The following is a 15182-nucleotide window of genomic DNA, read 5'->3' as shown; positions in this document are numbered from 1 at the left end:
ATTTGATATCCTATCAAGTCCCTGCTATCCGGGGGCACATTTCGCCACACCTGCTGCTGCCAACCCTTACCATGGAAGAAAGGGGCTCGAGTGCGTGTGTGCAGTAGCTTTCTGGTAGCGTTACGGATTGACGAGATTGTGTCCTTTTTTTGTTGGTCGATGGTGGTGACTTTCCCGAATGTTCAGGGAGAGGGAGGGAGTGTGGAACCGGTGAACCGGTGTAACACCTTTCTCCCGAGGCCCGTTAGCTGTGCGTGTGTGTTCGCTTAATACCCCGTAGTAAGGGGGAAAAAGGCATCCTTTTTTTCAGCATCCAGCTTTTTTCCACTGCTCCATTCCATCCGTGTTTTCGGCATTGTTTCGATTGGATATGTTTTTTTTGTACCGCCCACCAATCGACAAGCTCTTGTAGTAAGTTGAGCAAATCCTTGCCGAAATACGTTAACCTTTTCCCTCACCCCCTCTACCCACACTGGCATTCGCCAGGAACGCGACCCAACGATGTGGTGAGACAGAAGGTCGATCCTGAACAACACATCCTGCCGGTGTTGGGTGACGGTTTCTATTTAACCGCGCTTTGGTTGTGTAATAAAAAAAATGCGGAGAAGGAAGAAAGGCACGCTGGTGGAGCGCACGGCCACCAAATTGTAGCTATTTATGTAATGCGGCTGAAAAACACGGACGTAAAGGATAAGCGGTTCTTGTCTCTGGTGTGGCGTGTGGGCGGGGAAAGTGCGGAGATTTTCTACTTTACTGTCTGTCCCGAGTCCCCAGTCCCCGGTTGTGGGTGTGTTTATGTTTGTATTATTTAGCATACACGCATCAGAGATCTGATCGCTCTGACGACACCGATGAAGCGTGTCCGTTTTTGGGTTTGTCCTTTTGCGTTAAACTATTTATCTCGTTGCGCGCATGAAATTTTGGCATCAGCGGGAGTTTGAAGAGGGATTAACTTGGTTTTGTCATATTTATTTTTCCTTTCCCGTTTGTGGGGTGAATTTTTAGGATAAAAATCCACTGAAATTTCATTCTTTTCCATCAACTAGATTATGAATTTGCTAAATAAACTGAAACACGTATGTAATGCAATCCTTGTTACTGTGTATGTGTGTGTGGTTATAGCTACAATCAGATAAATGGTAAATTCATGTTCCGTATGCTTTCGCTGGTGCGCTGTTCCTTTTTCCGTTTCGTTCAATCACAATTACGCTTCCGGTGGCGTACTCGACGTGCCTGTACGCCGTTTCGTCGGTGTGTGGTGCATCATAGAAAACAGTTACCCGTGTAGTGTATTACCCATGGTGTGGTGGTACGCTGTTATGACGCGAGATGTATAAAAACAAACACCGCGTAACACGAAGGAAAGGCAGCGCAAGGCAACGATGCTTGGCAAAAATACAAGAAGAAAACAACGGACCAAATGGATTTGTATCGCTTAATATGAATAAGTTTATATTACGTTTATGATTTTCCGCAGCGATGCTTCGCGATGGAGGAAGCGACGGCCACATTGGCTGTAGTGTTGTGTTGTTGTGCTGTGGTACTGCGCAATGTGGTTGTAAGACACATGGGCACACTGTACGAAGGTTTACGATACCGCCGGTACCGATAGCTTGTGGTTACGCGGGCGTTATATGCTGCCAGTAGTTATGCTTCTTACTGCTGCTGTTGCTGCTGCTGCTGCTGCTTTCGTGGCGCAAAGTAATAATAAATACGAAACTCGAGACGTTACGGGAGAAGATTCTTGAACCAACCAGAAGAGTGTTTTGGTTTGGAGTGAGAGCTTTGTGCCTTTTTTTTTCGCTGCCATATTATGTACTGTACTGACAGGGGGAAATATCGTCCTGTACTGTACGCTTTGCTTCACCACGTGCACGGTTGCTGTTGCGCAAAGATAAGCGTTCGATTTAGCCTCCCAATGCCTTTTGCGTGTTGCTGCCCAAGCTGTCTTGGGTGGTGTGTCTGGGAGATTCACGTACACACACGCGTGCGCGAATAAATCCAAATCCTTGTTGAAATGGTACTGGATGTTTGTACGCGATCTGGAAATGGTGAGAGGTGGTGTTTGTTTTCCCCAGCAGAGCGTTTTGTCCCAAATGGATGAAACCGTATTGAGAAGATAAATCGCATCCGTAAGTCGTAAGAACATACGAACATGCTCGCTAACCGAATGGAGGACTAACTGAGGCCGCTTCTGACTGTAAAAGAGGGAGGTTTGTTGCATTCTTCATGGTACTTGAATTGGTAACGGATGTCAACCACTTTTTTGTGCTTTTGTGTGAAGTGCTAAGCACACCACTCACGTGTCAGCAAAGGGGTTTGATTTCCGATATAATAGCATCTATCATGCTTTTTTTTTTAGGGAATGCTCTCATCCATAATGAATGCTTTTGGAAATTCATACGCTTTAAACGACGATACATCCGGATATGTATGCATTAGGAGGTCCTGTGTCCTGTTGGAAAACGATGCTGGATCGGAATCGTTCAGACGATCTGCTGTAATTCCAATTTTATTGAGCATGTTTTATTATGAAGTAGCTAAGTGTCCTTTACGATCGAATGATGTCTTATTGGGAATTTGAAATAGAATGTAGAAGTTTGAAATCCTAAGTAGTGATGTGCTTTCTGAAGTGCACCCAAGGTTCAGAACCCATTCCGGTTATTATTAGTTCCGTAGTTGGTTGGAATCGTCCAGAGACAGTCTTCAAGAGTCGTCTAAAACTATTCGGCTCCGACCGGTTACGACTCTGGAAGTCTTCGGATCCGACAGACTCACACGCTGAACGACTTTGACTCCTGTCGACTCTGACTCTGGACGACCACGAATCGGCATAATTCCAATTCCAGGATACTTAAACTCCGGAAGATTCCGACTCCGGATGATTCCATCTCCGGAAGACTCCGACTTCAGATGACTTTCAATCCGGAAGACTCCGACTCCGGATCACTCCATATCATCAATACTTACCTCAGACTTGTAGGAACTTTATCCATTGAATTCAAATTGTATCTAATTCTTTCTTTTCTTGCTTTCTCTCTCGTTTCTCTCGCACAGACTGTTATTTCGACTGATTTAGATTATCTACCGATTAATAATGCATTACTGCAGTTGGTCAGTACACCAGGAGCTTCGTCCGCACTGGCATACGGTACGAAAGGCGGAGCAGCAGCAGGAGGAGGTGGAGGAGGCAGTGGGACAGGTAGTGCCAACAATTCTACCAACAATGGTAGCACTGCATCACCGGGAGGAGGAAGCTCGCAGGGCGCTGTTTGCGGGAGCAATAGCAGCGCAAGCAGCAGCAGCTGTAGTAGTAGCAGCAGCAGCAGTAGCAGTAGCAGCAGTAGCAGTAGCAGCAGTAGTAGTAGTGCCAGCAGCGATGGTAATAAAACCAACAGCAGCAACAGCTCGACTTCTTCCTCCGGTGGTGTAAACGCTCCGACCGGCGCCAATGCGTCCGCCGGCATCATCGCCGACCCCGACCTCAACTCGACGAGCGTCCAGAGCCTCAGCCCCGAGAACCTGCAGTACTACAAATCAGCCAAGGGATGCATCGAGGAGCTGGCGCTCTACCTGAAGCCCTGCCCGTCTGCCGGCAGCGGCTCGGTGGCGGGCGGGAGCGGCAACGTCGGCGGAGGCTCTTCGGGGCCCTCGGGCGCCAACCTGCTGTCGCGGCAGATGCAGCGCAAGCTGGTGATACTGGTCAACTGTCAGCTGATCGAGGACGAGGGCCGGGCCCGGTCGCTCCGTGCCGCACGCTCGCTCGGCGAGCGCACGGTCATGGAGCTGATCCTGCACCATCAGAACCCGCAGCAGCTCAGCACGAACCTGTGGGCGGCGGTGCGGGCCCGCGGCTGCCAGTTTCTCGGGCCGGCCATGCAGGAGGAGGTGCTGAAGCTGGTGCTGCTAGCGCTCGAGGACGGGTCGGCCCTGTCGCGCAAGGTGCTGGTAATGTTTGTGGTGCAGCGGCTCGAGCCGCACTTTTCCCAGGCGTCCAAAACGAGCATCGGCCACGTGGTGCAGCTGCTGTACCGGGCGAGCTGCTTTAAGGTGTCGAAGCGCGAGGGCGACTCGTCGCTGATGCAGCTGAAGGAGGAGTTCCGCACGTACGAGGCGCTGCGCCGCGAGCACGACGCCCAGATCGTGCAGATCGCGACGGAGGCCGGGCTGCGCATTGCGCCGGACCAGTGGTCGTCGCTGCTGTACGGCGACACGGCACACAAGTCGCACATGCAAAGCATCAACGACAAGCTGCAGACGCCGCAGTCGTTCGTGCAGTCGGTGCAGGAGCTGATCATCGCGCTGCAGCGCACGGGCGATCCGGCTAACCTGTCCGGGTTGCGGGTACAGCTGAAGCATCTGGCCGCGATCGATTACAACAGCGAGAACCTCGTGCCGAGCTGGGCAGAGTGTGCGGCCGCGCTGCAGGCAGTGAAGCGGGTCGTCGCCGGGCTGGTGGACTTTGTGCAGCACCATGGCAATCGGAAGCTGCAGGAGGCGGGCCATCTGGCGCACAACCGCAACTACAAGATCAGCCTGTGCCGGGATCTGAACAACCGGGGCACGTGTCCGCGCGGCCCGAATTGCACGTTTGCCCATTCGGACGAGGAGCTGGAGAAGTATCGGACGAAGCTGCGCAAGAGCCACGGCAGCAGCAGCAGCGCGACGGCCAGTCTGCGGATGGTACCGAATGGTAAAGACCATCATTCGAGTGGCACTGGGGGAGGAGGTGGAGATAGAGATAGAGGTGGTGGAGGAGGAGCAGGCCAGACGGGAGGGGCAAGTCGTGCGCGTTCGACGGTGGACTATCACGGACACTCGGGAGGTAGCGGCAGTAATGGGGATGGTGCGAGTGGAAACATGCATCAAAGCTCGTCCTCCTCGCACGGTTACCATTCATCCGGAGAGGAAGCATCGTCGCCAGTGCGCTATCACAAGACATCACCCGCCAGTGGTGGAGGAGGAGGTAACAGAGACAGTGCAGGAAGTCAACATGGCCATCGAATGATGGATAAACCACACGGTGCAAGCGGCAGCGTCGGCTTGGGAGCAGCAGCCAGTGGTGGTGCTAATGGGGCTGGAGGTCCTCACCCATCCGGATCCTTCAGTGGAGGAGGCTCGATGTCAATGAATGGAGGAGGCCGTGGAGGCTACTCTGTTGGTGGGGGTAGTACGACAGCCGGACACTATCCACATGCTGCTGGTAATGGCGGTGGCTACTCTAATCGTGGACCGCCCCATCATTCCAACAGTGGTCCCGGTGGTGGAGCTGGTCCTTCCTCACAGGGTGGTGGAATGCAGCACAATTCACCCCAGGCGATGAGATTCCGTCCTCCACCACACATGGGTCCGGGGGCAGGAGGAGCTAGTGCCAACGGTGGCGGCAACTATCACCCCGGTGGACCGGGCGGCCCAGTACCACCGACTCATCCCGGCATGCATCACGATGGCGCTGCTAATGGAAGTCATCACGCGGGTGGTTATCCGCCTTCCGGACAGCCAGGAGGCGCAGGACACGGCCCTGGCGGGCATCAGATGGAACCGCACCACCACCATCATAGCCCGTTGCCGAACTCGCTGCACCATCCTCCGTACTTCGGTCCGGGTGAGTATCCGGAGGGTGGTAAACATGGCGTGGAGCATGGACCCCAGCACGGTCCGCCACATCACCACGGCCATAACCATCCTGCGCAGTCACGACGGCCCCCGCCGAACTATGCCGGCTCGGATAATTTCGCCAGTCCGCCCCACCACCATCACCTGGGCGGGGGACAACACCACGGGAAGGTGGGCCCCGTCAACCATCAGCAGCAGCCCGGTGGTGGCAGCTATGGAATCGGAGGACATGGAGGGCCAGCACCCCTCCATCCTTCCACCGGTGCAGCACCATACGGGCCTGGTGGAAGTCCCAAAAATGGACACTCCAATGCAAGCGGCCCAATGGGCTCGAAGTATATGGGCGGAATGCAGCACCAGGGGGGACAGCAGCAGAACTATCATCATCAAAAGCTGGGCCCGCAGGGGCGTGACTTCAAGGAGAAGCAGCATCAGCAGAGCAATCGGGGACCGCATCTGGTACCGTCGCAGCATGGCCATGGAATGCCACCGCCGATACCGCCGTCCGCCGCCGGCCCACCGTACTCGGGCGGACGTAATGGGCCGCTTCCACCGCCCCCGTATCTATCTTCCCCAGGGCTGCCCGGAATGGGTGGCCCGGAAACGGTGGGCAAAAGTTCTCCCGGGCAGGTGGCACCGCCAGCACCACCACACCACAATGGCTACAACGGGTCTCAGCCGGGCTATCAGCACAATCACGCGCCGCCCCATCACCACCATCCGCATCACCATCTGCATCACGGGCCGCCTGGAGCGTATCAACCGTCGTCGCGCCCGTCCGTCGGTGGTGAGCCACCGGCCGGCTACCTGGCCAAGACGTTCTTCGACACACTCGGCACGGTGGCGGGCAGTGGTACGAAGAAATCGTACAACCAGCAGCTGATGAACCAACATCTGAACGATATCGGCATGCCGAACCCGGCCCTCGCCACCAGCAAGGACATGTTCATCCGGTCCGATTCGCTGCTAGCGGACGATGATGCACTGATCGTGGCGGAGCAGGAGTGTAACAATGCCGCCCCGTACGGGCCGATCTCGCGCATGAACCCGATCGGTACGGAACGCATCGACTTGGGGCTGACGCCGCGAGGGCACCCGAGGGGTCACCAGCAGCAGCGGGCTGGTCTGTGGTCCACTACGTCTTCCTCCTCGCTTGGCGACAATCCTTCGCCGACCGGCGGCGGAACCGGTAGCTCGTCCGCCTCCTCGCCGTTCTACCCTGGCAGTGGCACTCCGTCGATGCCGCAAAACCATAAGCATTCGATGCAGCAACCGTCGTCACACCTTCCATATCATGTACACCACCACCACCACCAGCAGCAGCAGCAGCATCAACATCCGCACCATCCATCATCTTCCTCCGCCGCCACTGCCGTGTTGGCGAAGATGGCGCCCGAACCGAACAACAACACACTGGACTTTGATCTGTTGCGCGCGAATAAGAAGACGCTAGAGTACGATCCGGCCGGCGGCATGGCCGATTGCTGCGACCCAGTCGCAGCAACGTCCGGCAATGGTAACAACAGTGGCTGTGTAGAGCAGGATTTCCTGCTACAATCATTGGTTTCGCAGGGTGGGCTTACCGGGGGCCATTACGGGCAGCAGCAGCAGCAGCAGCCGCCGCCGCAACACTACCACTCCGTGATGACCAACTCGGTGATGATGATGACGGAGCGAAGCGATTCTCCCCAACAGCAGCATGCTCAACAGCAGCACCTGCTGGCGAAGGCGGGAGATCGATGCAATGGAGGAAGTTTGGGTGAACGGTTGACTGGCAGTGCTGGATCAGCACTATCGCCCGCCGAAGATCAGCGCAAGCTGAACGATCTTAAGGTACATTTGTAATTTTTCGTCCGTCCTTTGCGTAATAAATTTAATCATTTTGGTTGGCATTCCTCCCTATCTAGAGTCCGCAGTCATCGCTATCGGGCATACAATCGCCCGGCATGATCATGTCGGTGACATCGGAGTCTTCCGTCTGCACGACACCGCCGATGGTAGTAGGCGGCACCGGCGGTCCTAATGGCGGCACGTCCATGTGGAACAATCTGCTGGAGCTGTCCAGCTTCAAATCGTCGCCAGACGACACGCACGATCAGGACGCGAGCTGCAACGCGAACGGGCGCAGCAACGGCACGGCCGGTTACCCCGGGCTGCCGTTCGCGTCGGCTGCTTCCACCTTTATACGCTCGTCCGAGCACTACAAGCTGCCGAAAATGCTGATCGACTCGGGCAGCGGCCAACAGCAAGGTTTCCTGGGCCAGCCAGGCAAGGGTGCGGCACCGGGGGCTAGCGATACGCTCGGCGATGTTGCCCGCTATCACGAACTGATCACTAGCAGCCAGCCGGCATCGCCAAGCTGCTTGAGCGACCGTGTGGCTAGCGATGATCAACGCAAAATGAACACTTTCAAAGAACTGAACGACCTAAGGGTGAGTTGTTTTTTCTCCAGCTCCAGCTCCAGTAGTTTTCTCCTTTGATAGTTTGTGGTCAACGAAATGGGCCCGCTAAAACATTCATTTTATTAAATATCTTTTTTTTAATTCAAGATTCAATCATCTTCCGTGGCGGGTATTACGTCCTCGGCAATTCTGACCTCCGTGACGGCCTCATCGTCCCCGTCGGTCGTATCGTCTGCCGGTGGCTCCGATGGAGGCGTATCGCTTCACGTCGACCAGTCGGCTGCATCGCTGTGGAACAATCTGCTCGAGCTGCCCAGCCTCAAACCGATGTCGGGCGTCGTCGGGCTGGATCAGGCCGGCGCTAACGATCCGCTGCTGAGCAGCCTCAACACCAGCAAGGGTAGCAGCTGCGAGGATGCGTACGACATTGCGGACGATATGCGCGAGCTGGAGCAGCGCCTCAAGTCGGTGATCGACGAGAATGGCATATAACACAGGGAGCTGGCGGGAATGCGGCTAGTGGCAGCAATAGTGGCGGCCGCCCAAGCCAGACCATATCTGTAGGATACAATCCAATACTGTCTGCGTGTGTGTTTGGGGGGAGTGGGTTTGTTTGTTTTTTTTTTAATGCTAATGACGAATCAATTGCGGATTTGAGACGTTCGGACGTCGAACGTTGCCAACCCCCTTTTTTAGTGTAAGTTACATCAGTTCAGTTTGTTTCACAACTCGTTCTTTCTCCATCTCTCCTTACTCGCTAAAAAGAGAGAGAGAGAGAGAGAGAGATTTACGGCGAAAGTTGCCGTATCTATACTAGGAGCCTCCTGTGGGGGAGAGCATTAGCTGCCGCGATAGGCTTTGCTTAAAGAAATTTTGTTCCGTTGTATTTTTACATGTTGCAAAACCGATTGAAAAGCGATCAGTTCGAGCTGGCGAGAAATGAGTTTGGTTCTTCTTTTTTTCCCCCGTGTAGTTTTTGCTAAGAAATGTGTTTAAACATTTTGCTTTTTGGTTAATGTTTAATTCCTGCATAGAAAGGGTCATGGACTGATCTGTGAATAACGTTAATTTAGAATCGGTTAAGGTAATCCGCTTTTTTATGATTATTGTTGTGTGCTAGTTTCGATAGAGAAAGACAATTTGGACGAAGGGAAAAGGATTAATGAAACTGTGCTCCGATATTGAATTGCCAAGATGGACTGGCACGTTTGTGAAATGCCTTAAATACGTTAAAAAGAATGCGTTGCTGAACAGAGGTTTTTTTTGTCTTGTTTTCCTTTCTACTCTGCTTTAAAACATAATCCCCAATCGCTCAACGGTGAAGACACTAGTAGTCCTTTGTTTAATTAATGGAAATAGTTTATCGTGTTATTACTAATATCTGTTTCCTATTTCCAAACGGGATGGGGTGGAGGCACCGAACAGTGAGTACTACATTGTTCAACATGCGTTCACGCGTTAGCAGTCTTTTTCTAGCTCAATTTACACGCAATATATGCTTAACCATGCGTGCTCCGGGAATTCAGGCTATTAGTGAGGATATAATTTTAACGACACGCTAGCTCCCAACGACCCTGTTTGCGAGCGAACGATTGTTCTGTGAAGGGATACTACACTGTCCCTGCTCTAGATAATGTTACTAGGTGATTAACACACAAGCACAGTTAAAACTTGTTTTTCTTCTTCTTCTTTTTGATCGCTTATAAAGCTTTTTAGACCGTAGTAGAATGCTTGGGTAACAGTTTACAAATTTTATCATTGTTTGTTTGTTTTCTTTTTAAATATTATATATGTATTACATACCGTAGCATCATGAACACATTAATCGTTATATGGATTACACACAGTTATTGAGTGACGAGTTGCGTTGAAAGCGCTTGCTTTTGATTTTAGAAAAAGCAAAGCTATGTTTTAAGATGTTACAACTACATTAGTAATTTTAGCATACATTTTCCCCATTGCTCAGCACGGTAAGAGAGAAGGAGGGCGAGAAATTAAAGAGAAAACGAGTAATTGATTTTACAATGCGGAGCTATACAATACTCTAAACTTTCGTTCCGACTGCCCGTGATTAGTAGTGCCCCGATGCCCCCTCCAAATACATCTACTGACATCTACTGTTTTCATTGCCGACAAGGAACAGTACTAGCACTTATGTTTGCAAATAAGTTACTCTTACCCGCGCAGCATATATCCGTTTGCAGCGTTGAGAATTGTTGTTACCCCAACACGTGTGCGACGGCGTGAAGCAGCCACCTAGCTTAATTGTATCCGAGGTCACACTTTCATTCGACGAAATGATACTAGTTACACTAGCAAAAAAGTGAAGAATGAAAATCACACATAAATGCTCTTATACGAATGTACAGTGTAGCAAATTGGAACCCACTTTGACAGTAACGATGGTGCGGGATTGATTGTGTGAGTGTGATTTACAGTTAATAGTCCAATTTAAACACCGGCAACCGGTGTGCGAGATACTCTCCGGAACTCGTTTATGCGCGCAAGGCAGCCCGCGCTTGTTCATTAGAGTATGTTGTATATTCTAGTAAAAAAAAACAAAGTCACAAACCACACGTGCATATACACCTTAGACAGAAGACAAACAGACTATTAAGATGCTACGCTAAACAAAAACACAAAACACATGCAAACGTACTCTAGTGGATAGGGAATGATCGATTTTTCAGTTCCTGATCTTTTGTGGTTTTACACAAAAAGAACGTGCAGGAGGATGAGAAAAAAGGAGTAGTAAAATGCTGTAAAATTAGTAGCGAAATTATTATTACCACTTACCCGTAAATGCCGAGCTGCCCATCGGCTCGGACTGTTCGCGCTCGGAACGTTAACAAACAAACAGACTTGGCGGTTTGCATCCATGCACTCTAACCGCTCCAATGCTCGCAAATGGTGGTGTTTTCATACTCGCGAGTCTAGCAAATGAAGGACAGAGGGAGGGATAGGACAGTTTCGTGCCAGGGAGGAGGCCATTTGTTTACGATGTAAACTGGAATGACGGTTAGCCGGAAGCTCATACACACAGACACATTCTCGCAGAAGCGCGTGTTGTGCCAGCGTGGTTCGATGATGCTATTTGCCATCAATTTGGCACAAATGTATCGTGTAATTTTATTAGCATCCGATGTTATTCTGCATATATACAATAGGTAGCTTATTTTGTTTCCGCTCAGCAAAGTGACGTTGGTGAAGATCACACTAGCGAGCAGATTGTTTTAACTAATGTACTAACTATATAACCGCCTCTTTGTTACTTTGCGCTACGTATGCAAACCCTTTCCCCAAACCCTGTTGATAAGTTATATCCCCTGTGCGCTTTTGGGTGGAACTGTTTGCTGTTTGGAAAGAAGTTTAACCATTTATACCACAAGTTTGCCAACTGCGCTTACCCCTGGGACAGCTTTTCAGTCACAGACGCTTTTCACGGGCGCGTGCAGCAGTCAAGGCAAGAATAATTGTACTCGTTTTTCTTTATTTCCTTTCTTAAACCCAATGGGTTGTTGGTGAATGGTATACATTTTGTAAAAATATTCTATTTATTTCGTAGGAAACGATTCTGCGTTTGAGAAACGTTCACACATTTTTATCCTCGACTGAACAAAAGAAAACCACGAAAGTGAGTGAGCGAAGAGTTCAGTTCCTCGGGAACACGATGCACACACCGTTTGTTTGTCCGAAATAGCGAGAAGAATTTTGCAAAATGCAAAACAAACAGAGTGGTCAGGATGCGGAACCAGAACATTTGTTAAGATTTCTCGACACTCGGAAGTTTTTCGTTTGAAAAAAAAAAAAGAAATCAAGAACATGATTGTGTAACCACACTACTGTGTATTACGATAAACTAAGTGAATCAATTTAATGATTCCCATCGCTTCGCCGCCAATCACGCCAAGAAGGAGGGACGAGGATAATCAATGATGAGATTCTGTGTTAGGCTTGCAATATTGTCTAGTGAGTATGCGTAGCGAAAGAACGCGTTAGCGAAATTTGCTCCGTTAATTTTGGAAGAACTGTGGTAAGACGGGGAAACATTAATGGCGAAGCACCACTAGTAGTAGTAGTCGTAGTAGTAGCATAATAGTAGCAAGCTTTTACAAGCCATTGGAACAAAACGTTGATGATTGAAAGATGTTACACATGAAAGACAGCCAATCGAGATGGAGGGAAAATTAATCATTTCCTCTACTAGCTAATACGACGGGTAACGGTGCGAGCTAGCAAGATAGTAAAACCAGCAAAGCAAACATATGCAAAACAGCAAATCACAACTATACACTTGAAGAAGAGGAAAACAAACACTAAACAAATCGAAACAAACACAAAGCGAATGATGTGTGTGACTAATGAGTCCAATTTGTAGTTCATAAAGGTCACAAAGCAAAGCAACAGTAACAACAAAACGAAAACACACAGAGACACACATAATTAGCATCATTTATACATTGGTATATCCTTCCCCCTCCCAACTTCTATACACGGCGACATACAAAAGTGCATAAAGGATGGATGAGATGGATGAAACAGAGTTAACATTTAATATATATATGAAGAAAAAAAAAACAAGGATATATACATACCTATAAACATATATTTGAAACAAAAAAAAGTATATATATATATTTTTAATATTCGGAAGTTAAGCAGAAGAGAGACATATATAGAATCTGAACGAGATGGCTATTAACGTATTATATGTACAACCAGAACGGTGGATAAACAAACAAACAAACAAAAAAACAATGAAATGAAACAACTAGGTAAATGGAAGCAATAGACAAAACAACTCTTAACAAAAAAAAAACAATACAAGATGAAACAAAATAACAACACAAAAAACAAACAAAACACGTTTTCCCATTGGGTTTCTGCGCACGCGATCGCGGGCATGATCACGAAAAGACAAACCACAAAGCAACCCGAAGAAAAACACGATCAATCACACGGTGAGAAGAGAAAAAATCGATTCAAAAGAGCTGGCGTAAGTGTTTTGTTTTGCCATTTATTTACTGCCTCTTGTATTTGTACTTCAATTTGATTATCCTGTTCGACTTTGCTGCTAAATTTAACGTTCTTTATCATACTTTCGGTGCCCATTTTATAGCGTTTGTCTGTCTGTTTTTGTTTGTTCTGTTTTGTGCTTCTTATATTGTTTTTGAGTTCTGCAGCGGGTAACCAAAAGGGGGTAGAATTAGTGTGTAGCGATGCATAGCAAAAGCCTATAGTTTTCTAACCATTACTGGTCCCCTTTTGAGCGACAGTAGAGGATGAGTAGGAAGGAGAAGCAGTGTCGATAGAGTGAAATGACGACGACGAAGACAAGATAGTGAAGAAAAAATGAAATTATGTTATTAGCTCTTAAAGACGCTTTTTTATATATATTATATGATATCTTTTCCCATATTTCACACACTCTGTCACTAGCGATTATTAGCGTGTTACAGGTTCGTTTGAGCATGATAGGAAAGGTGGGAATTTAAAGCTGCGTTTTACGCAGCCCGTTTAGGCGCGATGCGTTGATGAACGTCGAACGTTCGGTTTTTTTTGTTTGTTCTTTCTCCTTCCTATAAACTATTATACTATTATAATAACAGCGCTTAAACATAAACCCCTTTTTCCCAATCATTACACAGTGTGAATGTGTGTGTTGTAGCTCAAAAACCACCACCCGGAATAGGAATTTAATACAATTTTTAGCGTTTAGTGTAGTTGATCTTTTTCGCGTTGATTGTTGATCGATATTTTATTATTATTATTATCATTATTTTACTTACACCACTCGTTTCGTCGTACGCCACCAATGCGCTCTCAAGCGCAAAACCTCTCGCCCACCAGCGCAATTCTTCTATTTTATTACTGCTTACTACTGCTAAGCGATTTGTTCTGTTGTGACCTTTCCTCTTATACTCTGTGTTCCTTTAAACGAACTGTTTAACTTATTTACACACCCAACACCCATTTTCGTATGATATCTTCGCTTGGACCCCCATTTCGGTATTGTTTCGTTTGTGCAACGGTTTCGCAAATGGTATGAACTATATATGTGTATAAGCAAAAGGGATAGATAGATATCGTTTCGTATACTAACTGGGTTTAAAGATTAAAACACACACACACACATATGCAGATACATTTTTTCCTCCAAATACTTGCTTCCGTTTGTTTTTAACTTAGGCGGCAGAGTTAGGCAATGCATCGCTAATAATCATTCAATTGTTGCGTTATAAAAATCACCAATCGAAGGGGAAATTGTAATGGGGTTAGCAGAGATGGTTCGATTGGTAACAGCAGCGTGTGGCGAGAAGTATTTAGCAAAGCGTTTAAAAATACCGTACCAAGTTAAACTGACCCGATCGGAAATACAAGAGTTACTAGCGTTGAAATTAAGCTCCATTCTTTTTTTCTGTTTTTACTTTGTTGTTATTTCGTTTAGTTTCCTTTATTTTCTTCTCCTCGCTTTCGTTTATTATAATATCACATAGTTTATTTTGCAGTTATGCTTTGAATAATTTCTTTTTCATTATTATCTATTTCCTTTGTTTATTATTAACTTTTTCCTTTTGTTTTCTTTTTCAGTTGTCTTCGTGCTCTAACGGCAAATAAGGCTAGCTACCAGCTCAAACAGAAAACGGAAGGGTTGTAGTGTGGTTAATTGCGCATTTAACAACTATCAAACAAACCATTACATCGTGGAAAAGTGTGACTAAACTAAACTTCATTCTAGTATAACTAAAAACCATATAAAAAAAATCGGCACGCCAGCATATGGCGCTGTAACTGGCTAGCGATTTACTACTTATTCCATTTACATCATCATTATTCATTCGTATCGAATAGAGTAAAAGCAACAAAAAAACCGACCGAATAGTGTTATCAATGTTGAACTACCAGTCGGCAATCTTAGAAGTAGGAGTTAGATAACGTAAAAACAAAAAAAAGAAAGCGTAAACTTTGTTAATGAAGTAAAATCAACTAAAGAGAAAGCAAAATAACTGGCCGCACACGTGTACGATTTAAAAAGAACAAAATCTGATGTGAAAATGATTAAGAAAAATATAAACTAAATAAGAATAGCTACCCCATTAAACTGCATGAGAGTGTAAATTGTGGTAACTTTAACAGAAAATAGTGTGCATAGCTTAAACCTTA

The 15182-nt window shown here is 47.7% G+C and overlaps 1 protein-coding gene across 7 annotated transcripts in view; it reads left to right on the top strand.

Moving 5' to 3' along the window:
• Nucleotides 1–14445, top strand: part of LOC120895682 (hornerin) — a 46271-nt gene extending 31826 nt beyond the window's left edge. For all 7 annotated transcript variants that reach the window (XM_040299234.1, XM_040299235.1, XM_040299232.1 and 4 more), the window contains exons 4-6: nucleotides 3058–7449; nucleotides 7524–8048; nucleotides 8166–14445. In XM_040299234.1, the coding sequence (XP_040155168.1) occupies nucleotides 3058–7449; nucleotides 7524–8048; nucleotides 8166–8510 (5262 nt within the window). In that variant the 3' untranslated portion in view covers nucleotides 8511–14445. The remainder of the gene's footprint in view (nucleotides 1–3057; nucleotides 7450–7523; nucleotides 8049–8165) is intronic.
• Nucleotides 14446–15182: the final 737 nt, after the last annotated feature.

The sequence above is a fragment of the Anopheles arabiensis genome, chromosome 2 (genome assembly GCF_016920715.1).
Source record: "Anopheles arabiensis isolate DONGOLA chromosome 2, AaraD3, whole genome shotgun sequence".
NCBI lineage: Eukaryota > Metazoa > Arthropoda > Insecta > Diptera > Culicidae > Anopheles > Anopheles arabiensis.
The sequence above is the reverse complement of the archived record's forward strand: the minus strand, read 5'-3'. Positions and strand labels throughout refer to the sequence as shown.